This window comes from Delphinapterus leucas, chromosome 8, assembly GCF_059928025.1.
Source record: "Delphinapterus leucas isolate spDelLeu-1000000601 "Yukka" chromosome 8, BTC_Dleu_Yukka2, whole genome shotgun sequence".
Taxonomy (NCBI): Eukaryota; Metazoa; Chordata; class Mammalia; order Artiodactyla; family Monodontidae; genus Delphinapterus; species Delphinapterus leucas.
Genome location: NC_143136.1, coordinates 62,608,339 through 62,635,015, shown reverse-complemented (window position 1 = coordinate 62,635,015; position 26,677 = coordinate 62,608,339). Strand labels below are relative to the sequence as shown.

The following is a 26,677-nucleotide window of genomic DNA, read 5'->3' as shown; positions in this document are numbered from 1 at the left end:
TGATATATCTATTTACTGATATATTTATATTACTGGAAATTAATACTGAGATATTAAAAAAAATTTTTTTTGGCTGCACTGCACAGCATGTGGGCTCTTAGTTCTCTGACCAGGGATTGGACCCCGACCCTTGGCAGTGAAAGTGCGAAGTCCTAACCACTGGACCACCAGGGAATCCCCAATAACTCTGTTTTTCAAAACAAAAAATATTAGTGAGAAGAGAAGCCTTGTTTTATAATCTCTGTAATGTCTGTCTTAATAGAATGCAGTTGGATTCTCATATCTGTTTTTGCATTCAATTTGCTGTGATATGTTGTTTTGGTTGAAGTATTTGAAGAAAATTCAGCCTGACAAAGATATTTAGTTGGAGAAGCCAGGAGTATTTTCATTGCCTATTCAGATGATTGTAGATATTCCTCTTTGTTGTGACACAATTTGAAAGAGGTAACTTCTTGAGGTTTAGTTGTGGAAACCTTAGCCATATTGAGGAACTTATACTAGTAAGTTTCAATCCGTTAGTCTTTCTTGGACTTTGAATAGATTTTTTTACTGACACCCAATTTGGTAACATGTATCAATCATTTGGAAAATATGGGTTCACTGAATTTTCCAAGTCTTCTGACATGTTTTTTTATACAATATCAAAAAATCACATTTATTAATATCACCACTGATCTCCCCAGAAAAATTTTTTAAGTGTTAGAAACATTGTCAAGCTCATGGTGGTGTATACAAATTTTCCAAAATATTAAATTTTGCTTGAAATTTTTTTCATTGGCAAAAAATACTTCCAGGTGTTTTCTATGAAAATAAAGGCTTACTTCATCCATTTCAGAAAATGGCTGCCAAATACCAAGTCTGAATAACCATAGTTAGTCTGTCAATCATATTTGCAAGTAAAATTGTGTGATTACTATCCAGAACATGTAAAGAACTCCTACAACGCAATAACAAAATGACAAACAAGCCAATTCAAAAATGGGCAAAGGATGTGAGTAGACATTTCTCCAAAGAAAGTATATAATAGGCCAATAGGCATGTGAAAGGATGTTCAACATCATTTGTCATTAGGGAAATTATATCAAAACCACAATAAGCTCACACACACGTTAGGATGGCTATTATCAATAATAGAAAATAACAAGTGTTGGCAAGGATATGGACAAATTGGATTTCTTATGCAATGTTGGTGGGACTGTAAAACAGTACAGCTGCTGTGGACACCAATTAACTTCTCATAAATTTAAACATAGTGTCATTATAAGATCCAGCAATCACACTTCTAGATATATACCCCAAAGAATTGAAAGCAGGAACCCAAACAGATACTTATACACCAATGTTCATTTTAGCATTATGCTCAATAGCCAGAAGGTGGAAACAACACAAGTGTGAATAATAGATGAATGGATAAACAAAATGTGGTGTACATATAATGGAATATTATTTAGCCATAAGAAAGAATGAAATTTGGATACTTGCTACAACTTGAATGAACCTTGAAAACATGCCAAATGAAAAAAAGCCAGACACAAAATGTCAGCTATTGTGTGATTTTGCTTCTGTGAAATATCTAGAATAGGCAAATTCATAGAGACAGAAAGTAGAATAGAGGTACTGGGGGGCTAGGGAAAGAGGGAAATGGGGAGTTATTGTTTAACAGGTACAAAGTTTTTTTTGGGCTGATGAAAAAGTTCTGGAGGTGGGTGGTGATAGTTGCTCAACATTGTAAATGTACTTAATACCACCTAATTATGCACTTAAAGTGATTAAAATAGTGTTATGTGTATTTTGCCACAATTTTTAAAAAAAATTTAAAATTGAAATATAGTTGATTTATAATATTGTGTAAGTTTTAGGTGTACAGCACAGAGATTCATATATATATATATATATATATATATATAAATTATTTATTTAGTTATTCTTTTTCAGATCCTTTTCCCTTATAGGTTATTACATAATATTGAGTATAGTTCCCTGTGCTATACAGTAGGTCCTTGTTGGTTATCTATTTTATACATAGTAGTGTGTATATGTTAATCCCAGCCTCCTAATTTATCCCTCCCCTACCCCCCTTTCCCTTCAGTAACCATTAGTTTGTTTTCTGTGTCTGTGAGTCTCTTTCTGTTTTGCAAATAAGTTCATTTGCATGTTATGTATATTTTGCCACATTTTTTTTTTTTAAAGCTGCTGGTTCAACTTACAGCATTGCACATGTGCTGTTTCCTGGAGACTACGAGGATATTTCAGTATGCAATAAAAGTGCTTTATGTGAAATCACTAAGTCATTGAGAATTTTAAGATGCATCCTCATGGATCAAAATGTAATCAAATTAATGTTTTTTGCTGCCTTATTAAGGCCATTTTAAAGGGAAGCTGGCCTGTTTTTCTGCAAATATTTAACAGAGACAAATGTAATGTCAACTAGATAGTTTAGTGCCATTGCCTTGATTCATATTAAGTTACAGTTTTGTCCATCGTTGGCTTTTGCAACATCAGTGCAAATGTCAATGCAGTTGTTCCAGGATACACCATGAGGTTCAAGAAAGTTATTCAATACTCAGAGTGTTTCAACATAGAATGTGTTTACTGTCTAACATTCACATTGAAGATCCTGTTTGATGATTATATGGCACTGAATCTGCTCAAATACGAGGAAAATAGCAGGTCTAGCCATGTTTGTAGATTTAATCTCCCCCTTTTAAGCCAAAGAGTCATTCTTAAATGTTAAGTCTTCTATTTTAGAAAACAATATTAATTCTAACTTCTTAAAAGCAACAGTTTTAGATAAAATAAAAAATTTAGAAATGTTTTCAAGTTTAAAAAATTGTGAAAAATGAGAACAAATAGTACTGACTTTTTTTTTGTTTGCATAGGTGCAATAAATTAATAATTTCAAAATAACAATTTAGTCCATGATAATGAGATTGCAGAGACTATAGCAGAAATAACTGAATAAAACCAGCAAGAATATGATAGAAGCACTGAGGAAAAACTTAATATCTGAAAATACACATTTAAATTCTAATCCTACTACCTCAGAGAATTCTAAAAAACATAAGAATACAAAGAACACATTTCATGGCCAGAATGATGACATCATCATATATCCTGTAGCATCTGGAAAATTCCACTGTATGCTCCTGAAATAATGAGAGTTTAAAAAGCAAATAATGTATTATTACTATTCTGAATATAATCTTGACTTCCTGCAAGGGTCTTGGTCCCCTCAAGAGTCTGCACTCCATATTTTGAGAATTGATTAGTAAATTTTCAAATATTGAATGTTTGGAATTTGTAAGATACTGTGTTAAGTTCTGGAAAATATTTAATTAAGACATGCTTCCTGGGACTTCCCTGGTGGTCCAGTGGGTAAGACTCCACGCTCCCAATGCAGGGTCTGGGGTTCAATCCCTGGTTGGGGAACTAGATCCTGCATGCATGCCACAGCGGAAGATCCCGAGTGCCGCAGCTAAGACATGGCACAGCCTAAAAAAAAAAAAAAAGACATGCTTCCTGGTTCTCAAGAAACTCAAGTTACATTATCAAATCATATTTGATGAACTGCCCAAGTCAGTGTGATTGGACAAGTAGTGTGAATTGTCCAAACACAGTTCAATTGTGCTAGGGGCCCGGGGCATAACCTCAGGGACTCTTATAGTAGAAAGCCTCCTGATCATTACCCAAACATCCTTCTATGAATATTTATCTCAGGCTTTGTTCTACATATCCTAGTTGCTTCCCTTTCTCTTTCTACACTACTTCAATAATTTAATATTCTTTCCTTTTTTTCTTTTTAGGGAATTCTACCTACTTTCTGTAGCAGGCAAAAATATGTGTTCTAAGTATATTTATGCATGTGTTCTGCAGGGGCACATTGGAGATAGGAACTCTTTTTGAATTCTCACTCTGACTCTTGATCATATTGTGTTGTTGTCAGGAAATGACCTTTATAGTCTCTCCTTTATATGTGTGAAAGAGAGGCAAAGAGGCTCACTGAAATTTAAATATGAACTATTCTAATATTTCTAATATTAGAAAGTATGTTTCCTAATATTTCAATTTAAGTAAATTCATAATCACATTTAACTTTCAAATTTGGGATGTTTCTTTCTCTCTCTCTCTTTTTTTTTTTGGCTGCACAATGCAGCATGCAGGATTTTAGTTCCCTGACTACAGATCGAACCTGTGTCCCCTGCAGTGGAAGCACGGAGTCTTAACCACTAGACAGCCAGGGAAGTCCCTGGAATGTTTCTTATTCAGTGCTGAAGACTCATTTACTTATTCATAAGTTATTAAGTGCAAAATATGTATCTTCCTCACCAGTAGTACTAATTAAAAAAACTTTGTTGACATATAACATATATAAACACAAATTATAAATGAATAGCTCACTGAACAAGTGAATACAGTGAACAAATCTGTATAACTACCATCAAGAGATAGAAGAGGGGCTTCCCTCATGGTGCAGTGGTTAAGAATCCGCCTGCCAATGCAGGGGACACGTGTTCGACCCCTAGTCCGGGAAGATCCCACATGCCACAGAGCAACTAAGCCCGTGCGCCACAACTACTGAGCCTGCACTCTAAAGCCCGTGAGCCACAACTACTGAGCCCACGTGCCACAACTACTGAAGCCCGCACGCATAGAGCCTGTGCTCTGCAGCAAGAGAAGCCCCCGCAATGAGGAGCCCGCGCACCGCAATGAAGAGTAGCCCCCGCTAGCCACAACTAGAGAAAGCCCGCGCGCAGCAACAAAGATGTAATCCAGCCAAAAATAAATAAATAAATAAATTTATTTATTTAAAAAGAAAAGAAGACATAGAAGAGAAGAGATTGAATACTATCAACACCTAGAAATATCCCCCTCAGGTTCCCCTCCAATCACTCACCCGCCCCACTCTCCGAAAGTAATCACTCTTCTGACTTCTAACATCATAGATTAATTTTGCCTTTTTAAAAATTTTATACAAGTGAAATCATACTCACTATGTCAGATTTCTTTTGCTCAGCATTGTGTCTGTAAGATTCATCCATGTTTGCTCATTTTCATTGTATAGTGGTTCATTATATGAATATACTATATTTATTCTACTGTTTATGGATATTTAGTTTCAGTTTTTAAAATTAAGATATAGTTTACATAAAATGCACAAATCTTATGTACAGTTTGATAAAATGTGAATAACAGATGTACCATGTAAACAACACCCCAATTAAGATACAGTTTCATTCATCACAGTAATTTCCCTTCTGTTCCTACCAGTCAATTACTGCCATCCCACAGGCAACCACTGATCTGATTTTGATCATCATAGCTTACTTTTGCCTATTATAAAACTTCATATAAATGGAATCATGCAAACATACTCTTTTGTGTTTGCTTTATTTCACTTAGTGTAAGGTTTTTGAGCTTCACCCTTAATGTACGTCATTCATTCCCCTTCATCGCTGAGCAGTATCCGCTGTATGAATATACCACAATTTGTTTATACATTCATCTGTTGATGGATATTTCGATTGTTTCTAGTTTTTGGCTAATATGAAACATTACTATGAATATTCTTGTATATTTTTTTTTTTTTTTTTTTTTTTGCGGTATGCGGGCCTCTCACTGCTGTGGCCTCTCCCGTTGCAAAGCACAGGCTCTGGACGCGCAGGCTCAGTGGCCATGGCTCACGGGCCCAGCCGCTCCGCGGCATGTGGGATCTTCCCGGACCGGGGCACGAACTCGTGTTCCCTGCATCGGCAGGCAGACCCTCAACCACTGCGCCACCAGAGAAGCCCTCTTGTATAATTTTTTTTCCGGGATATATATCTTTTTGTTTCCCTTAAGTGTAATTTTAGGATCATAGAGTAGGTGTTTAACTTTATAAGAAACTGCTGAACTTTTTTCCAAAGTGGCTGAACCATTTTGCACTCCTTCTGGCACTAATTGATAGTTTTAGGTACTCCACATTTTCACCAATATTTGGTATTATTAGTCTCTTAAATTTAAGCCATCCTGTTGAATGTATAGTACACTCAATATGGTTTTAGTTAGCAATTTTCTGATTACTAATTTCACATGTTTATTTGCCATCTGGATATCTTCTTTTATGAAATGTCCATTAAAGTTGCTTGTCCAATTTTCTATTGGGATGATTCATTTCCTTTTTGATTGGTAGGAATTCAATATATATTCTAGAGGAACATCCTTTTTGGGTCAGACGTTGCAAATATTCTCTCCTACTCTTTAGCTTGCCTTTTTACTCTTAGTGGTCTCTTTTTATTAACAGCTTTCTTGAGACATAATTTACATGCCATACGATTCACCAATTTAAAGTGTACAATTCAATAGTTTTTCGTATATTATTAATTTTTTAAAATTATGGTAAAATATATATAACAAAATTTGCCATTTTTACTATTCTTAGGGTAAAATTCAGTGGCAATAATTATGTTCATAATATTCAACCATCACTACTGTTTCCAAACTTTTTCATCATCCCAAACAGAAACTCAGTAACTCTTTTTTTTTCTGTTTTTTTTTTTTTGTAACTCTTAATGGTGTCATTTAATGAACAGAAAGTTACAATATTGTGACCCATTTTGTTAGTAAGCCTTTTCTTTTGTGGTTAGTACTTTTTGTGTCCATTAAAAAAATGTTTTCTCACTCCAAGATCAGAAGTAATAATTGTAGCAACAGTAATAATGTATTTATAGATTAGGTTACAATTCATAATATGCTTCCATCAGTCTGTAAATTCCATGTCAGGAGCATTGTATTCTATGTGAATGGTGCCCCCTGGAGTTGTGCCATGCCAGACCATGCCATGGACCATGTCTGTTTTGTTCACAGTGCTATCCTCAGCTCTTGCAGAGAGCAACTTAGTAGGGGTTCAATAAATATGAGTTTAATTAATTTGTTGCATGAATAAGGCAGTGGGTGAAAATCTTCTAGTCTTTAGTAGAGATGCACAGAAGGAAATTTTCCTCTGTTTAAAAAAAAGGGAGGGGGGAGAAAATTAGGTTAGGACAACTTGTAACAGTACTAAATGATAATAAAAAAGTTCCCAGAGCATTGTTAAGCATTTATAACCTTGGAAAAGTTGCACAGACCAGTCTGTAGAGGAACTAATATAGGTCAAGTCCTTTAGGTACTGTCATGCTTTTTTCCCCAAAATATTTGTAAAGCATGAGTTGAGAAACTTACTAAAAATGTCCTTGTTTTAATATTAAACAAATGAGAGAATCACAGTAAGTATAGTTGCAAGGTCTTAAATGACTCAGTTTTGAAGGAAGGAAGGAAGGAGAGGGAGGGAGGGAGAGAGGAGGGAAAGGGAGAAAGAGTGGGAGGAAGAGAGGAGAAAGAGAGACAGGCACACATAGGAACAATGAATGAATTCTCTTCCAGGGTTCTTTCTTATGTTTTGAAGGCCATGAATTGAAGGGTATCATTGCTACTTGTAAACTTGGGATAATAATAATTACTTCTCAAGGTTGTCATGAATCTTAAATGTGATCATCTGGCAGAATTCCTTGTACATAGTAGGAACAATGTTTCTTATGGTGTGAATTTCAACAGTTGCCATTAGAACTGGTGAGCTTGCTGTGTACATAGGTTTGGTGTGTATTTGGAGGCCAGGCAGAAATTCAGCAGTTAATACAGTTGTAGGTATCTTGTATGTTTATGTTCCCAGCAGGTATTTCCTCCTCTTCCTTCTGGTGATAGAGGTGGCCTGGGCCTTGAGCTGGGCCAGTCAGAATTCTTCCCCAGGGTTTTAAGTGGATCTGGCAGAGAACAGACCCTTTTTCTCTGTTGTGAGGTTGTGGAGATGTGACCTGGAGCTGGGGACAATGGAGCCAATGCTCACTGAAAGCAAAGGTGGAGATGCATCCAGGTTCACCTCTCCCTTCCCCTAGTTGTTTATATGATCTAATATGATCCTCTTTTTGGCTTAAGCTAAGTCAGGTTTTTGTCTCTTGAAACCAAGGGAGTCCAGATAAATACAAAAACAACTTTGGAGGGAATTCCCTGGCATCCCAGTGGTTAGGGCTCTGTGCTTCCACTGCAGGAGGCATGGGTTTGATCCCTGGTGGGGAACTAAGATCCCACATGCCATGCAGCCAAAAACAAAAAGCAAAAACAAAAAACACCAACTTTGGAGAGTTTACATTCATTTATAAGTTCTCTGATAAGGGTCTCTAATTTTGGAAGCAATTATGTTATTTATCATTTATAGCTTTTACCTTTTCTGTGTGTGCTTTATTTCAATTTGAAAAGCCAATTTAGAAATATCACAAGATTCCTATTCACATAAATTAAGATGCAGTACATAAATGCACATAATGTTTTAGATGGTATTTTGTGGCTTTCTTTAACAGCAGTATGTTGTATTATTATTTATTCAATGTCTTCCATAGAGTAACAGAATGATTCAATGTAATTTTGTGAGGTATAGCCTTTAAATGTATTTAAATGGGTGCAGTTGAATTTCGATCTGGATTTCCCTCATGGAAATATGATCATTGAAGGAATTCCCCATGACACAGCATGGTGACTTGAGAGGTAATTTAGAAGAAGAGTTTTTATATTACACTAATGAGTTGAAAGAAAAATGTCAGACTTTCTGGATTCAAATGATACAAGCCCCAGACATCCTAGGAGAGGCTAAGATTTGAGAGCCTGTCATGTTGATTTTGAAAGCTAAAGCAGTAATATAGTTTCTACCTAGACAGATATTTGATAATTTCACTCATCTCAAATAGCAAGTATATTAATTATTATTATTAACTGTCTTATTACAGTATAATTTCATACCATAAAATTCACCTGTTTTTAGAGTAGAAATAAATGATTTTTAGTAAATTTACATAGTTGTGCAACCATCACCACATTCCATCTTTAGAACATTCCTATCAGCCTAAAAGGATCTCTGTGTTCATTTGCACGCACTCCCTGTTCTCCACCCCCAGCTTCAAACAACTGCTAATTTATTTTGTGTCTCTATAAATGTACCTTTTCTGGACAGTTCGGATAAATGGAATAATACAATATACACTTTTTTGTGTGTCTGACTTCTTTCACTGACATAACATTTTTGAAATTCACCCATGTTGTAGCATGCATCAGTACTTCATTTCTTTTTATTGTTAAATAGTATAGCATTATGTGAATATGCCACATTTTGTTTATCCATTTACAAATTGATAGACCCTTGGATCACTTCTAGTTTTTGTTTTTGACTATGAATAACACTGCTCTGAATATTCATCTACAAGTCTTTGTGTGGGTATATGTTTTAAATTCTCTTGGGTAGATTCCTAGGGGTGGAATTGTTTAGTTCTATGGTAAAGTTATGTTTAACATTTTAAGTACATAACTGGCAAACTGTTTTCCCAAGAGGCTGTACCATTTTACCTTCCCGTCAATGTTGTGTGAGGGGTCCTGTTTCTCCATATCCTTGCCAACATTTGTTACTGTCTCTCTTTCTGATTATTGCCATTTTAGTGTGTATAGTGGTGTCTCATAGTTTTGACTTGCATTTTCTTCATTTAAAAAAAATAATTTATGTATTTATTTTTGGCAGCGTAGGGTCTTTGTTGCTGCGCACGGGCTTTCTCTAGTTGCGGTGAGCAGGGGCTACTCTTTGTTGCGGTGCGTGGGCTTCTCATTACGGTGGCTTCTCGTTGTGGAGCATGGGCTCTAGGCATGCGGGCTTCAGCACTTGTGGTACGTGGGCTCAGTAGTTGTGGCACACAAGCTTAGTTGCTCCGCAGCATGTGGGATCATCCCGGACCAGGGATGGAACCCGTGTCCTCTGCATGGGCAGGCGGATTCTTAACCACTGCGCCACCAGGGAAGTTCCTTGACTTGCATTTTCTTAATGACTAATGATGCTGAGCATGTTTTCTATGTCTATTTGCCACTTATATATCTTCTTTGGTAAAGTGTCTATTCACATTTTTGGCCCATTTTTCACTTGGGTTATTTCTATTCTTGTTATTACCAGTTATTTTTAATGGTTCTCTGATTTTGAACATATCTGATATCCTCATGGACACAGTTGGTGGGAAATGTGGCAAATGTCCAGATTTCTGTATGTGCACTGCAATGTCTATGTAACTGAAATAGGGGGTGGCATTTGAAGTTTTTTTGTTTGTTTTTGTTACAGAAGAAAAGAGGCACTGGTGACAAGTGGTGGAATTTTGTGGAAATTTGTAGGAATTTCACAGAGCGTGTAGAGACCACTAAGGAATGCTGAAAAGGCTGCATGTGCAGCATGCATCATCGTGGTCAAGCAGAGCAGGCGCCCTTGTTATTCTCCACAGGAAAGCAATCCTAGAGAGATACCAGCACACCTCCCCAACTGCCTGAACCCACAGACACTGATTAGTGAATACACACTAGTTTTACCTTAGTTTGAAATGCTCCTGGATTTTATTTGGTTTATAATTTGGTGATTCATAAAGAGACTTATTGAGCAATATTTGAATTATTTATCACTGTTAAATGATGATTGTGAAATGCTTTACTAATGTAGAGAATCTAGACAATTGATATAGTATGTTTTTGTTATGTTAGGTTCATTTACATCACTGGTTATGGATTGGAAATACTCATTCTACTTCCTTGGATCGCTTCTCCTACAGCTTTTTTCATTCTTGGTTGTCCTCTGCCATGTGTTACTAAGTTACTTTTAATAATACACCCAGCTCTCTGGAGGTGAGCTATAGAAACTTAAAAAGCTGTAGATTTTTAGTTCTGGAAAGATCATTAATGATAATCTTTTTCAAGGTTCAGATTCTGTTAGGTAGGGCAGTGTAACCTCTGGAGATTTTGATACCTTGGGTCTGGGGTGGGGCTCTGGAATTTGTTTTTGTAAGAACTTAAGGTGAGTCTTAGGATCAGGCAGGTTTGGGAAGCATTGATGTGGTAGAAAGAGCAGGACTTTGGATTCAGATGGACCTGGGTTCTAGTCACATCTCATTTGATTGCCAGCTGTGTGTTTTGGGGACACATAAATCACCTCTGTAAGTTTTAGTTTCCTTACTTCATACGATTATTGAGAGAGTTAAAATAAATAGCATATATAAAGAATGGGGCACATAATAAATATGCAACAAAAATGATCTATTGTAATTATATTCCATTTAACAACAATAATCAGGCAAATATTTGAACACTTATGAGCAATAATGAAGAAGATTCATTTTTTGCCCTCAAGAAATTTGCCAATTAGTAGTGCGGTGGGGATGAGGTTTTTATAGCAAAAGCAAAATGTTGTATCATCAAATAAGTTCAGAGCCATTTTTTGTGTGTGTGTGTGTGCAGCAATGCCATATTATTAGTGAAAGATTAAAAATAATTTCAATTCAATATTAGAGAAATGGTTTCATAAATTCAGGCACATCTATACAAGGTAAAAATACATGGTCACTGTAAATTATCTATTTGTAGTCTTTGTTTATCCCACTTCATGCAGATATTCACAAGTTTTGCTGAAGAAATGTTCACGTGTTTCCTGCCCTGTATCTGCTAGAGATGGTACATACAGTACAGTACACATGCACTGTCTCACCTTTCTAAAGTTTAATAAGCTCTGAGTTCTAAAATGCACGTGGACCCAAGGGTTTCATACTGAGGAATTAAGGATTTCAGACTGAGGAATTATGGACCTATCATTTTCTTGAAGCTTCATAAAGTTTTCTGTAAACACTGCAGCCTGAGTCAGTAGTACTTAGCAGGACTGGAGGGAGGGATCGGCGCCCATGCCAGGTGTAAAGTGAGCCGGAAAGCCGCAGCCAGCTCTTCTCGAACTACCCCTTTATGTAGGCAGCTGTTGGGCCTGGGATCTGGCTCAGGAGGACTGCTCTCTCCTGAGAATGCTCCAGCATCTCCAGGGCCAGCCTCAAGTCCTCGACGAGATGGAGCACCGGGAAGGGGTTCATGTAGGAAGCCGCGGAAGCCAGTGCAGGCTCACAGGTACCATTGCTAATATCCACCCCTGTGTTAGTGCCTGCAATGATCCCGTCCATCTGCTCCAGTGCAGCTTCCAGCACGTGACTCGCATCAGAAGCTATGAGTCTTTTTCCCCGCTTAGTCTCCTCCTTCTCCTACTGGGTGCGGGGATCCTCTCCGGGCAGGTCAGGTGTGCGGGCCTGTCCCGTGTCCCTCCCACCTCCGAACATGAAAGCCGAGAACCGAGCTCTAGGCCACCGACCCACGGGCCAACTCAGAGCCATTTTTGAAGAAGGGAAATGAAATGGGCAGACGTTGCTAGAACAGGAGTGTGGGGCGACTGTATGGGGTGGAGTAGGGGTGGAACTAGGAACAATAAAGACTACAGGGATAAAGCATCTTTCAGAAAACACTGAAGAGTCCCATTGGTCTCTTTCAAATGGCAAAGAGAGTAGCGCAAGGAGATAATGATAGAAAGATAGGTTGGTGATGGGCATTAAGAGAAGATTCAAGGAGTTTTTGACTTTTGTTTCCACTAAAGATTTTGAACAGGAGAGTGATAGTAAGAATATATTTTAATCCTCTAAAAAATGTACTTTAGAAGATTAAACTGGTAATAGCTGTGAGGGTAAGAACTGATACAGGGCGAAAAATTAGGAGGGGTTTTCAATAATAATAGTAATTCAATCGTAATTAAGGGTTTGATAACAGTGGGGATCTACATCTCAGAACGAAATGCAGGTGCCTAAAAAACAGCTGAAAGATGCTGTATGTATTCCTGTAGCCCAGGTAAATAGAGGAAAAATGGTCCATATTAAAGATTTTCCATATTAAATAATTTTAAAGTCAGGTCCCTTATTTTAGTGGCTCTCAATTGTATTGAGAGCCAAGAGGTCGGAGGAAGAAACAGGAGGTCCGTCCCAAGCGAGAGGGTCGGGAAGCAGGCACCCCAGCGCGAGGGGGCGTGTGCAGGGGCGGGGACACAGGCAGAGGTGCGCGGCAGCCCCGGGATATCGCGAGAGTTGGGAGGGCCGAGCAATCGCAGCAGCCAATTCCCCCACCCTCCCAGGAGGAGCCGCCGGCCCTGGACTCTCCAAATTCTGAGCTCTCATCATGGCGGCGGCGGCGGCGGCGGCGGCCGTCGGGGGTCCGCAGCCACCCCAAGCCGAGATGCCCGCGCCCGGGCTGGCCCTCGACAAGGCGGCCACCGCCGCGCACCTGAAGGCGGCCCTCAGCCGGCCGGACAACCGCGCAGGTGCCGAGGAGCTGCAGGCGCTGCTGGAGCGGGTGCTGAGCGCCGAGCGGCCGCTGGCTGCGGCTGCAGACGGCGAGGAGGCGGCGGCGGCGGGCGGCGGGGGCGGTCCGGGGGCGGCCGAGGAGGAGGCCCTGGAGTGGTGTAAGTGCCTTCTGGCGGGCGGCGGAGGCTACGACGAGTTCTGCGCGGCGGTGCGGGCCTACGACCCCGCGGCGCTCTGCGGCCTGGTCTGGACAGCCAACTTCGTGGCCTACCGCTGCCGGACGTGCGGCATCTCTCCCTGCATGTCGCTGTGCGCCGAGTGCTTCCACCAGGGTGACCACACCGGACACGACTTCAACATGTTCCGCAGCCAGGCCGGCGGTGCCTGCGACTGCGGGGACAGCAACGTGATGCGGGAGAGTGGGTGAGTGGAGCTGTCCTCCGGGGCGGGAGGCACCGCGGGAGGCCCAGGCCGAGGTCTGGGGAGGCCTTGGGGAGGGGAGCTTGGAGCCGACCCAGAGCTGTCAAGGGAAAGGAGTGGGGCAGGAGGTTGCAGCCACATGGGGATGGAAGTGACTGAGCTGTCAGCGGTGAAGGGGATGGGGAGGAGGGGGAGAGCGGAGAGCGTATTTAGGGAACAAGGCTGTGAATTTTCGGGGAAGCCAGGGCGAACGAGTGATTGAGAGAAAAGAGCCAGTGCGTGGGGTAGGAGCGGAGAGAAGAGGAGAGGATACTCGGGGAATCTGTTGTCGAGCTGTCAATTGCGTACTTGCTGGGAAAGGCTTTAAAGCTGCCTGTTTCTTGGGAAGAGACTGATGTGATTTGGATTGGCTGGGAGAGGGATGATATTGGGGACCGAATTGGGTCGCTGGATGATGCGACTCGGGGAGGTGGTCTTGCAGCTGCAGGGGAGGACAGCTTGTGGAAAGGGACTTCTGAACTGTCAGTGTGTCAGTATGAGGGAAGGAGCTCTTGAGCTGATGGGGGTTGAGGGAGGAGGGAAGGGGAGGGGCCTGTATGAAAAGTGACTGTTGAGCTGTCAGTGGAGTATTTGGTGTGCTGGAATGACATCTAGAATTGAGCTACCGAGCGAGCAGTCAATTATAGAATACCTTCCATACCAGCACAAACAAAACACTGAGCAAATTACGAATCATGTGTTTAGGTCTTCTCCAGTTAAAAGGGCACTTTATGCACTGACTAATATGTGAACCTCTATCTGAAAGGAAACACTCATGCTTTTTCGATAGGAATGATGTACCAGGGTGTTGGGATTTAGGACAAAAGACATTTCAGAGATTGCAGTGAGTTAAAGAGTTGGTGCATGTTGTGTCTTGGCTTGGGACATGATGTCAGTGTCTGGGGAAGTCCCGGGGAAAGAAAAACTTAGTCAAAGAGAGGAGATTTTGGCTGGTCAGTAGCCGAAAGAATGTTAGCAAATCCAGTTATTCAAGTTTTTCAGTTTTCTGGTCTTATAATTAATGATAGAGTCTAATCCCGTTAGAAATGGTCACTATTTTCTTTGGAGTACTTGTAGGTTACTGTTATTCCAGAATATTCCAGAATATGTACCAGTATCGACTAGGTACAAGCAAGGCTCCTAGGATATTAAAAATGAACAAGACATTGACCTGCCCCTTAAGCCGCTTACACTAGAGTAGAAAATGATAAATTCCTTAAATAGTCTGGGAGTCAGAGAAGGCTCTGTGCAGAGGGAGTAAGAAAAAAGCTTCAGAAAGGAGCTGTTTTGAGCTTGTTAATGACAATAATACTTATAATACTGCTATTGCTAGTAACAACAATAGTAATAATTGCAGCTAACATTTGCCAGCTTAAAGTGTATACCTGACACTTAAAAATACTGTAAAAATTGACAATTGAATAGATAAGATATTTATGTAGCTAAAAAAGCAAAAAAATAAAATAAAAAGATACACAGTTTGAAGTTTCCCTCCCGTCCTGTCTCCCATCTGCCCAGTTTCTTCACACTGTTACTAGTTCCTCTTAGTGCAAAAAGAAACAAGGATGAATATGTATTTTGATATTTCAGCCTCTTTTTATGCAAAAGGTAACCTATCATGTGCACTGTTGTATACATCTTGAATTTTTCACTTATTTGAGATCTTTCCATGTCAGTAAATCAGTGTACTCTGTTAAAAAAAAAATCTGCTGCATAGTGTTTCATGTCATAAATTTGCCATTCTTTATTTAGTCATCACTTTTGATGGACATTTTGGTTTCAGTATGAAATAAAAAACTGGTATACCTCTCTTTGTGTACCTGTGCAAGAATATCAGTGGGATAAATTCTCAAAGTGGGATTTCCAGATTGTCCCCCAGAAGGCTTAGGAGTAAGCAGAACATGTGACTCTCTTTCACACCAGTCTCAACAACAGAGTGCTATTAAAATTTTGGAGTTTTATTCATCTATTTGGAAAATAGTGGTCAAATATTAAAATCTGCTTTACATTAACTCACTTAATCAATAACTCTGAGATTGTTACTGTTATTATCCCCATTGTACAGAAGAGGAAAGTGGGGCACAGAGTTTTAAGAAACTTGCTCAGGATTACACAGGTAGCTGGCTAGGCATGCTGGCTCCAGAGCCTGACAGTTCAGTACTTCTCTCTATTGCCTCTACAAGTACCCTTCCTTTTTTTTTTTTTTTAAATTAATTAGTTTATTTTTTGGCTGTGTTGGGTCTTCGTTGCTGCGCACGGGCTTTCTCTAGTTGCAGCGAGCGGGGGCTACTCTTGGTTGCAGTGTGCGGGCTTCTCATTGCAGTGGCTTCTTGTTGCGGAGCATGGGCTCTAGGCACGCGGACTTCAATAGTTGTGGCACACGGGCTCAGTAGTTGTGGCTCGCGGGCTCTAGAGCACAGGCTCAGTAGTTGTGGCGCACGGGCTTAGTTGCTCCGCGGCATGTGGGATCTTCCCGGACCAGGGCTTGAACCCGTGTCCCCTGCATTGGCAGGCAGATTCTTAACCACTGTGCCACCAGGGAATTCAGTTATTTTTGATTAGTAGTACTGATATAATAAATGTGGCCTATTAACAGGTATACGAATCAAAGGAAGAAAACAACTGAGAATTCATTTGTGGGAAGAGATCACAAAGCCTATAGAAACTGTATTAATAATTGTATGTTGCCACTAATGTAAGTACAGTCATTGCCACAAATGATTAATGGATGGATGAGTTCAAAAAACATAATGGAGAAAAAAAAGAAAAAAAGTAATGGAAAATCTAAACTAATGTCAGACTGGTTTGGGGTTCTGATGTTACGAACCAGAAATTGGAATTTTAAACATTTAGTTTTCAAATTTTGATGCAGAGGATGACCATTTTCATGTTCTATCGTGTATTATTGATTTCTTTTGCCTCCTTATTCTTCCTCACGGATTCTAAACTCCTTAAAAAATAGGAACCTCATCTTGCTATTATTTTTCAAAGGCTCTTGTACTTAGTAGTAAATGTTGAATTAAATTGGATAAAATAGTAGCTGTTATACCTGAAAATTTGCCCTGAGATTACATTGCTTTAGTTATTCAGGGAGTGGCATGGATTATTAAATTTATAGCATCTTTTTTCAGCGTACTTCAGGACTGATTTCTTTTTTAATTTCAAAAGTAATACTTATTGGTTATAACATAAAAGTAGGTGGAAAAGTAAAAAGTAAAGGTTCCTCTTTCCTCCATCCCACACCTCAGTGAGAGATTTCCCTTACTTTTGAGCTTAGTTATACATTTAAAAGATTTTAGTTATAATTTACTCAGCATTTCTAGATGTTGTGTTGTAGGAAGTTTTTAGGTTATTTGGTGTGTGACAATGCCAGAAATCAAAGCAGTGAATGTCTGGTTGAACAGTGTTATACTCTTCTGAATCTTGCTTTTTTCCTGTGAACGTACTTATTGGATTCTGTCTCTTACTAGTACACATAGAACCATTTTATTTTCTTTTTTGAAGTTAAATTGTATTCTATTGCATTTTCATATTTTTGTATTTTACTGTAATTTATTCAGTCAGTTCCCTACTGATAGACATGTAAATTGTTTCCAGTCTTGGGCTTAATATAAGCTTTATTGTAGTCAGTATTCTTGTATACATTTCTTTGTGTATATGTGAGTATATGTGTGAGGATAAATTATCAGAAGTTATATTATATCTTGGTTAATGGAAATGTGCATTTTAAACTTTGATAGAGCCCTCCAAAGAGATTAATTTACACTCCCACCAACAGTATTTGAATGAGCATGTTTCCACACATCTTGGCCAATGTATATGGTGTTACCAGTTTTTCTGATCTTTGTTAACCTGATAAGTGAAAAGTGATATCTTTTTTATCTATTTTGAAGCAAATCTCAGGTATCTTATAATTCAGTTTATAAATGTTTAAGTATGTATCTCAGTAAAGAGATACAAACCCTGAAAAATAAAACTGAACCCAAATGTCCACTGACAGATGAATGGATAAACAAAATGTGGCATATTCATAAGATGGAATATTATTCAGCCTTTACAAGAAATGAAATTCAGACACATGCTACAAAATGGATGAACCTTAAAAACCTTATGCTAAGTGAAATAAGCCTGACACAATAAGACAAATGTTGTATGATTCTGTTTATATGAAGTACCTGCAATAGTCTCATTCACAGAGACAGAAAGTAGAATGGTGGTTGTCCGGGGCTGGGGGCAAGGGGGAATGGAGAGTTATTGTTTAATGGGTAGAGTTTCAGTTTGGGAAGATAAAACTGTTCTTGAGTTGGATGGTGGTGATGGTTGCTCAACAATGTGAATGTTCTTAATACCACTTAAAAATGGTTAAATAATAAATTTTATGTTATATGTATTTTATCACAAAAGAATTACAGTACTGTTACCACAATTATAGTACCTAAAATATTCACAGTGATTTTTTTAATATCTTCAAATAGCAAGTGAGTATTCAGATTTTCCCACTTGTCTCATAAATGATTTCTTAGGGTTAATTTAGGAGTAGGATGCAAACAATGTCCTAATGTTGTATTTGGTTTTTATTTCTCTTAAGAATCTTAATTTATAGTCTCCCCCTCCCCCCGTCTTTTTTCCTTCTTTGCAATTTATTAGTTAAAGAAACCGACATTCTGGGTTTTACTGATTGCATCTCTGTGATATGTAACTTGTTCCTCTGCCCATTATTTCTTGTACGCTAGTAGTTGGATCTAGAGTCTTGATCAAATTTTAGGTTCTCTTTTTTTGGGGAGGGGGCAAGAAAACTTTATCATGGTGTTTTATACTTCCTGTTGAATAATAGCTGGAGCCACAGAATGTCTCCTTGTCTATTCTTTAGTAAATGTTAGGTTGATCAGTGGGTTCAGGTTTGTCAGCCCAATCCATTTGTCATGAAGTTCCCTATCATGTTAAAGATTTTTGCAGCTATCGATTATCATTGTCTAGATCTATTATTTTATTAGGGGCTGCAAAATGGTGATATTCTAATTGTATTATCTTTTCATGTATTAGTGAGTTCTTTGTAGAATACTCTATTATTTTTAATTAATTAATTAATTAGGCTGAGTCTGGTCTCAGTTGCGGCACGTGGGATCCTTCGTTGTGGCCCGGGCTCTTTGTTGACGTGCGGGCTTCTCTCTAGTTGTGGCATGTGGATTTTCTCTCTCTAGTTGTGGCGCACGGGCTCCAGGGCCCATGGGCTCTGTAGTTTGTGGCATGCGGGCACTCCTGTTGCAGTGCGCGAGCTCAGTAGTTGTGGTGTGCGGGCCTAGTTCCCGGACCAGGGATCGAACCCATGTCCCCCACATTGGAAGGCAGATTCTTTACCACTGGACCACCAGGGAAGTCCCTAGAATACGCTATTCTTAAAGTTTCAAGGATCAGCTATACTTTATCTATTTCTCTAGACATGTTTTACAGAGATTTTCTACTACAGAGGGGTGTACTGTGGCCAGGCAAATTTGGGAAACACTTCACGTCGTATCTTCTTGACTGTCTGAAATGTGTAACATCTAAAGAAATCCTGTAGTAAAGAAATCTGTAACTTTGAATAATCTAAGTTTCATTGGTTAAATCTAGGAAGCTGTTATTTTGAGTCATACCAGTTTGGGAACTTTTGGCCACTTGAATACCCTCCCATTACCTTAATGTCAGCATGTCTAAAATTGAATCAATTATATCGCTCTCCAAAATACTTCCATGTAGATTTTCCTTTTTTATTTTCCTATTTATTTATTTATTATTTTATTTTAGTTTTTTTGGCCGTGCTGTGAGGCTTGTGGGATCTTAGTTCCCTGACAAGGGATTGAACCTGGGCCTTTGGCCATGAAAGCACAGTCCTAACCATTGGACTGCTGGAGAATTCCCTTTGTTTCTTTTAAAATTAGTATCATTTTTCCCCCAGTCAGAAATCCCAGCTACTAGTGGCTTAAACCTTGAAGAGATTTACTGTTTTGCATCTCAGGACTAGTTCAGCAGCTTGTTAGTGTTATTGGGGACCCAGGCTTTTTATAAACTTTTGTTCCATCACTTAGTTTGTTTACATTTGGTCTTTGTTGTCTCATGTCTGGGGAAAAACAGAGGAATGGATTTTGGGTAGATATCTAATAGTGTCTCCTTGTGTCATTATTGATTCTTCCCTTTCCCTCTCCTTGCATACTTGGTACCAAGACCTGTTCTTTTGTTTTCTCTTAGATTTGTTCTTTTCATTCTCTGCTGTTACCTTAGGTCAAGCCTTCATCACATCATAACCTATTCCATGGTAATTTACTGTTTTCCTGCCTGTAATAATCTCACAGTTCAGTCTAACCTTCACTCATATAAAATTCTGCTTTACATATGTGACTACTTTGCTTAAAATAGCTTCCTTGTGGTCCAGTGGGTAAGACTCTGTGCTCCCAATGCAGGGGGCCCGGGTTAGATCCCTGGTCAGGGAACTGGATCCCACAAGCATGCCACAACTAAGAAGCCCCCATGCTGCAACTAAAAAGATCCTGCATGCCGCAGCTAACAGTCCGCGGGCTGCAACTGAGACCTGGCGCAGCCAAAAAAAAAAAAAAAAAATGGCTTCCCATTTTTTGTAAGCTAAAGTCTGGCGCCCTTAGCCTGGCGTCAGTGTTTTCCACAACGTGGCCTCTACCTATGTTGCCAACCTTATCATCTCCTTTGCAGTGGCATCCTCTGTTGTTATTTTTTTTAGCTCACTGTATGTATTCCTGTCCGCAAAGTCTCATGTTGCAAAGTCCAGTGGTGAGTTTTATCTTCACTGTGAAGCTCATGTGTAGGGACAACACTTCTATAGCGTAAGTACAGTGTGAAACCATACTGCAGGATTTGATTTTCTGAATTAACAGTTTTTTTTCATTTCTAGTTTATATCGCTACAAGTAACAAACTTTCAATAAAGATTTGATGATGAAGACCTGTGCCATATTTATCTCTTTTATTTATATTCTCTTTGCACATATTCAGAGTTTTAGTATGTTATCTATGTGTTTACATGCATTACTTGTGAAATTTTCTTTCCTATGAATCTGGAATTTTCTCTACAGCAGTATCCATCTAACTCAAGTCACAAATTCAAACAAAAGAGCACAACACTCCTGTTCTGAGAGCTTGGAAGAATAAGAGTTAAAGAAATCTGTGTTCTCTTTTCTGTGTTCATTGTACTTTTTGTCATTGCTAATTTACTAGAAATAATGTAGACAGATTCTACTTAGTGGAGAAGATTCTCCTTGAGCTGGAAGTGTAGTTTCTAGTCATCTTCACAGTTATGAGGTTTAACTACAACAGAGCAATTTAGAAGTGTTGTTAAATAGTAATTTTTTTCTAATCATTTTTATTTCATATTAAATTCTTTAAAACTATTTTCAACTATGAAACATTTTCAGTATACATAAAAGTATAAAAATAATATAACAAATACCTTTGTACTCACCACTGAGATTAATAGAGGTCAACCTTTCGTCATATTTTCCTTAGAGCTTTTTTCAATCAGAAAAATAAAGATCATCCTCTTCTCCCTTCCTTCCTCTTTCCCTCCCTAGGGGTTACCATTCTCCTGAAATTCCTGTGTCATATCCATGCATGTTTTACTTTTTTTTTTTTTTTGGTACGCGGGCCTCTCACTGTTGTGGCCGCTCCTGTTGCGGAGCACAGGCTCCGGACGCGCAGGCTCAGCGGCCATGGCTCACGGGCCCAGCCGCTTCGCGGCATGTGGGATCCTCCCGGACCGGGGCACGAATCCGCATCCCCTGCATCGGCAGGCGGACTCTCAACCACTGCACCACCAGGGAAGCCCTATGTTTTACTGTTATATTTACTTTTTACATTTACTTAAATGTACTACATTTAAACAATATTTATGTGAAAATTGTACATAAATTATTTTACATTATATGAATCCTTTTGCAGCTTGCCTTTTTTATTTGCCATGTTGCTAAAATAGACTAGTTCATTCACTTCTAACTACTATTAAACATTCTATAGTATGATTAAACCATAGTTTGCTTACTTACTTCTTTGCTGAAGGACAGCTTTACATTTTTCATTGTTTCTAAAAGGGCTGTAGTGAACATCTTTGCATGTGTCTCCTTGTATAGATATACCAGAATGTTTTTAGGAGAGGAATCATTGGATCATACAGTGTGCATTCTATTCTTCGGCATTACTAGATAGTTAAGAGTTGCCTTCTGTTGGTTTATCCAGTTTACTCCCAATTACACTTCCACCAGGAATTTGAGTTCCTGTTTTTCTACTTACCAAAACTGGTGATATATATATATATATGTATCTCTCTGTCTCTCTCTCTCTCTATATATAATATTTTGCCAGTCTGTTGGTTATAAACATATTTAAAAATTTTGCATTTCCTGACTGCTAGGTAAAGTTGAACATCTTTTCATTTGTTTTTAGGCCATTTAGTTTCTTCTTTTGTGAACTGCTGGTTCATATTCTTTGCCTGTTTTCTACTGGGTTTTTAAATTTTATTTTACTGAGTCTTAATGTATGCTAGATACTGATCTTTGGATTCCTCATTTCATTGTTTTAGCCTGTGGCTTGTCTTTTCACCTTGTAATATATAATAGTGTTGTAAAAAGCTTGAAATTAAAAATCTGGTTTTACTACTGTAGTTTGTATTAGTTGTGTTTTTAAAAAATATTTATATATTTTTTGGCTGCGTTGGGTCTTCGTTGCTGCACGTGGGCTTTCTCTGGTTGTGGCGAGCGGGGGCTACTCTTCGTAGTGGTGTGCAGGCTTCTCTTGTTGCAGAGCATGGGCTCTAGGGATGCGGGCTTCAGTAGTTGCAGCACGCGAGCTCAGTAGTTGTGTGTGGGCTCAGTAGTTGTGGCTCACGGACTCTAGAGCGCAGGCTCAGTAGTTGTGGTGCACAGGCTTAGTTGCTCCGCGACATGTGGGATCTTCCCGGACCAGGGATTGAACCCGTGTACCCTGCATTGGCAGGCGGATTCTTAACCACTCCGCCACCAGGGAAGTCCTATTTGTCTTTTTAAAGCAATCCTCTTTACCTTGGTTTAAAAAAATGCTTATAAATTTTCTTCTGAAAGATTTAACATTTTGTATTTCATCTTTAGGTCTTTAGTACATTTGGAATTTATTTTTACATATAATGTGAGATCGAGATCTAATTTTATCTTTTTCAATATGAGGATCCAGTTATTCTAGCACTGTTTATTTATTAAAAAAATTTTTTTTTAATTAAAAAAATTTTTTTTACAGTAGGTCCTTCTTGGTTATCTATTTTAAATATAGCACTGTGTACATTTTAATCCTAAACTCTCAGTCTGGCCCTCCCCCCCAGCCTTTCCCCCCGGTAACCATAAGTTCATTCTCCAAGTCTGTGAGTCTGTTTCTGTTTTGTTAATAAGTTCATCTGTACCATGTTTTTTTTTTTTTAGGTTCTGTATATAAGTGATATCACATGATATTTGTCTTTCTCTGTCTGACTTACTTAACTTAGTATGATAATTTCCATGTCCATCCATGTTGCTGCTAATGGAATTATTTCATTCTTTTTAATGGCTGAGTTATATTCCATTTGTATATATGTACCACATATTCTTTATCCATTCATCTGTCAATGGATGTTTAGGTTGCTTCCATGTCTTGGGTACTGTAAACATCTAGCACCATTTATTAAACAGCCATTGTTTTCTTCATTGATTTTTGTGCCACCTCTGTCACGTATCAGTTTCCTATATATGTCCTAAGCTCTCTGTTGTATTGATATGTCTCTTGCAACAATATCATACTACTTTAATTATTATAACATTAGAATATATCTCAATATGGCAGGATTTCCCTTATAATTCTTCAAAAGAATCTTGGCTATACTTGGTCCCTAGCTTTTTCATTTGAATTTCAGGGTCAGCTTGTCAAGTTCTGTGGAAAATTCTGTTAGTTATTTTTTGGAATCATGCTAAATTTGAGGACATTGCAGAAGGAGTCTCTACAAGGATATTCATTATAATACTGTTTGAAATAGGAAAAATATAGAAAAAATGAGAAAATATAGAAAATATAGAAACAATTAAACTGTTGTTTAATCATGCAGTGGAATTCTTTTCAGTAGAATACACATGTTGTCATCTTTGTAGTATTAAATCTTCCTAACCGTGAGAGTAGTGTAAATTGTTTTCTCTATCAATAAAGTAATTTCCTCCATAAATTGTGTATCTTTTGTTAAATTTGTTCCCTGATACCTTCTTTTTGTTTCTACTATAAATATCATTTAAAAAATTACTTTTTCTAATTCCTTGTTTATTGCTTTTTCTCAATATTTTATATTATAAAAATTTTCAAATGCTTTTTTTTAAATATTGATCAAGCAATATTCTGAAGTCTCTTCTAATAGCTAATCTGTACATTTTCTTATTAATGAGTTTTATTGTAGGTCAGGAATTTACCTATATCTAATCTAACATTCTGAACAAGCCTTAGGGGTTGATATTATCATCTACATAAGTAAAATATAGTCTCAGGGAGGCAACATGACCAAAGTCACACAGCTGTTATTCACACCGATTTCTGTGCATATTCCGAATCTTGTGTTCTTAGCCTCTGTGGCCTCTGTTGATACTGCCTAGTAGTGAAAGCTGAAGAAAACTTTACAAAGAGCTTGAATTTGATTTGGAAGGAGATTGGGAGTTAAAGGAGGACATTATGGATAGAAGGAACAGAAAACATAAAGCTTCACAGGCTTGAAAGAACATGATGTAATCAGGTACTAGAGTAGTTTTCAGCCTCACTCTCAAATAATATTTTAACTGGGTTAAGAATTTTAGTTGACATTTGTTTTCCCTTACACTTTGAAGGTACTTTTCTGTTGTCTTCCAGTCTCTGTTGTTGAGAAGTTATATTCCATCTAATTGTTCTTTTGTAAGTAATCTGCCTTTGTTAATTACTTTAAAGGTTTACTTTTTGGTGATCTGTACTTTCAGGTTGATCTGTCTAGGTGTGGCTTCATTGTTGAGCTGATTCTAGGTGAGGATTTGTGTCTCTCATCAGTTCTGAAAATTCTCAGCCATTGTCTCTTTGAATTTCAACTCTCTCCCATTCTTTATGTTCTGTTTTGGATACTATGCTACTATAACATATTTGTTGGATCTTCTCATTCTGTTTTCTAAATAGAGCTCACTCATTTTCTATCCATTTATCTTTTTTTTTTTGTTCCCTGAATTGGGGGTGATTTCCTTAGATCTGTCTTCTAGGTAATTCCTTCTTCAGTTCTGTCTAATCTGCTGTCCAGTTTGTCTATTAAGTTTTTCATTTGCATTTCTAGAAAAAATCTTTAAGGAAAAATTTACAAGAAATTTGAATTTTACCTGGAAGGAGATTGCGAGCTGTTTTCTAAACCATCACAGACGTCGTTGGCCCAGTGCCAGTTTTAAAAATTAATTTTTAGTTTGGGGAGTTCCAGTGCCACATGAGTAATGTAAATTTGAACCCCAAACTTGCATGAAGCCTAGATTTGGGGTTTTGATTTCTTAAGGGAATTTTAAGCCGTGGCCATTGCTCAGGTAGAGATAATCCTGCTTGTAGGTGATTTTATTGGGAGAGATGGGGACAATTTAATGGAATATATTCTTTTTTTTTAAGCTTTAAAAAAAATACATTTATTTATTTGTTTTTGGCTGCATTGGGTCTTCGTTGCTGCACATGGGCTTTTCTCTAGTTGCGGCAAGCGGGGGCTACTGTTCATTGCGGTGCATGGGCTTCTCGTTGTGGTGGCTTCTTTTGTTGTGGAGCACAGGCTGTAGGCACACGGGTTTCAGTAGTTGTGGCATGTGGGCTCAGTAGTTGTGGCTCCTGGGCTCTAGAGTGCAGGCTCAGTAGTTGTGGCATATGGGCTTAGTTGCTCCGTGGCATGAGGAGTTTTCCTGGACCAGGGCTCGAACCCATGTTCCCTGCACTGGCAGGCGGATTCTTAACCACTGCACCACCAGGGAAGTTCTGGAATATATTCTTTAAAGAATCTCAGGAAATCTAACCTGTAATAGTGGAAAGAATTTCCTAGAATGCTGGTTGGCAAGAATATTATAGTTCCGATTTATTCACAGTGATATTTTCATTATCACAGAACTCCAGGTAGCTTATCAGTCATCTCTAGAGAACACTCATTTTTTGACCAGGGACCTTTGAAGTTGGTCTTGCTAATTTTCAGTTTAGAATTTGTGAGAACATAACTGTCTATGAGGCCATGTTTTGGTCTCACTTCCCAACATTTGTTATCTTTTAGTCCTTGGGTAAATCACTTAATTTTCCTAGGCTGTAGTTTTTCTCACATGTAAAATGGGGACAGTTATTTGACCTGCCTACTTCAATTTTTCTTTTAACTAAATGAGACTAGAAACACATAAATAGAATGGTATTATTCCAATTTTATGTAATTGATTGCCCAGGACTATGAAACATTGGCATGCTATATTAATATTCCATTATACTGGTGATAGAACTGTTAAAAAGCAAAGCCTTTTATCAAAGCATTGGATTGGAATGCTTGACCAAGGCAATTGCATATGATTTTGAAGGCATTTTTTGGAATAGCTTGATTGAGGCATAATTGATTTATAATAAGTTGCACACATTTAAAGTACATTAAGTTTCTATATATATATACACATATATATGTATGTATACACACACACACACACACACACACACACTTGTAAAACTGTCACCACAATCAAGATAGTAAACATAGCAACCACCTGCAAGGTAATCCCTACCTTCTGCCTTTTTTCTGTGCCTCTTCCCCCAGCAACCACTGATCTATATTCTGTTGCTATAGATTAATTTGCATTTCTAGTGGAATGTGTGTGTGTGTGTGTGTATGTGCGTATATTTATATTTTGTGATGCTAACACCACATTTATAAATGTAAAAAAATAGTTCACCAAATAACACTCTCTTATGGTGGCCTTTTTTTTAAATGTTTCCCAAAACCTAAATCAGGGCACCATTTTTAGAAAGTCATCAGGAAAA

The 26,677-nt window shown here is 38.3% G+C and overlaps 1 protein-coding gene across 2 annotated transcripts in view; it reads left to right on the top strand.

Annotated features, from left to right (window-relative positions):
• The first annotated feature begins 13,039 nt into the window (after positions 1 to 13,039).
• UBR3 (ubiquitin protein ligase E3 component n-recognin 3) overlaps positions 13,040 to 26,677 on the top strand; it is a 254,192-nt gene continuing 240,554 nt past the window's right edge. Inside the window, exon 1 of one of the 2 annotated variants that reach the window (XM_089916715.1) lies at positions 13,040 to 13,607. In XM_089916715.1, coding sequence (XP_089772841.1) covers positions 13,060 to 13,607 — 548 coding nt within the window. In that variant the 5' untranslated portion in view covers positions 13,040 to 13,059. The remainder of the gene's footprint in view (positions 13,608 to 26,677) is intronic. The other variant, XM_089916716.1, reaches the window with a different exon arrangement.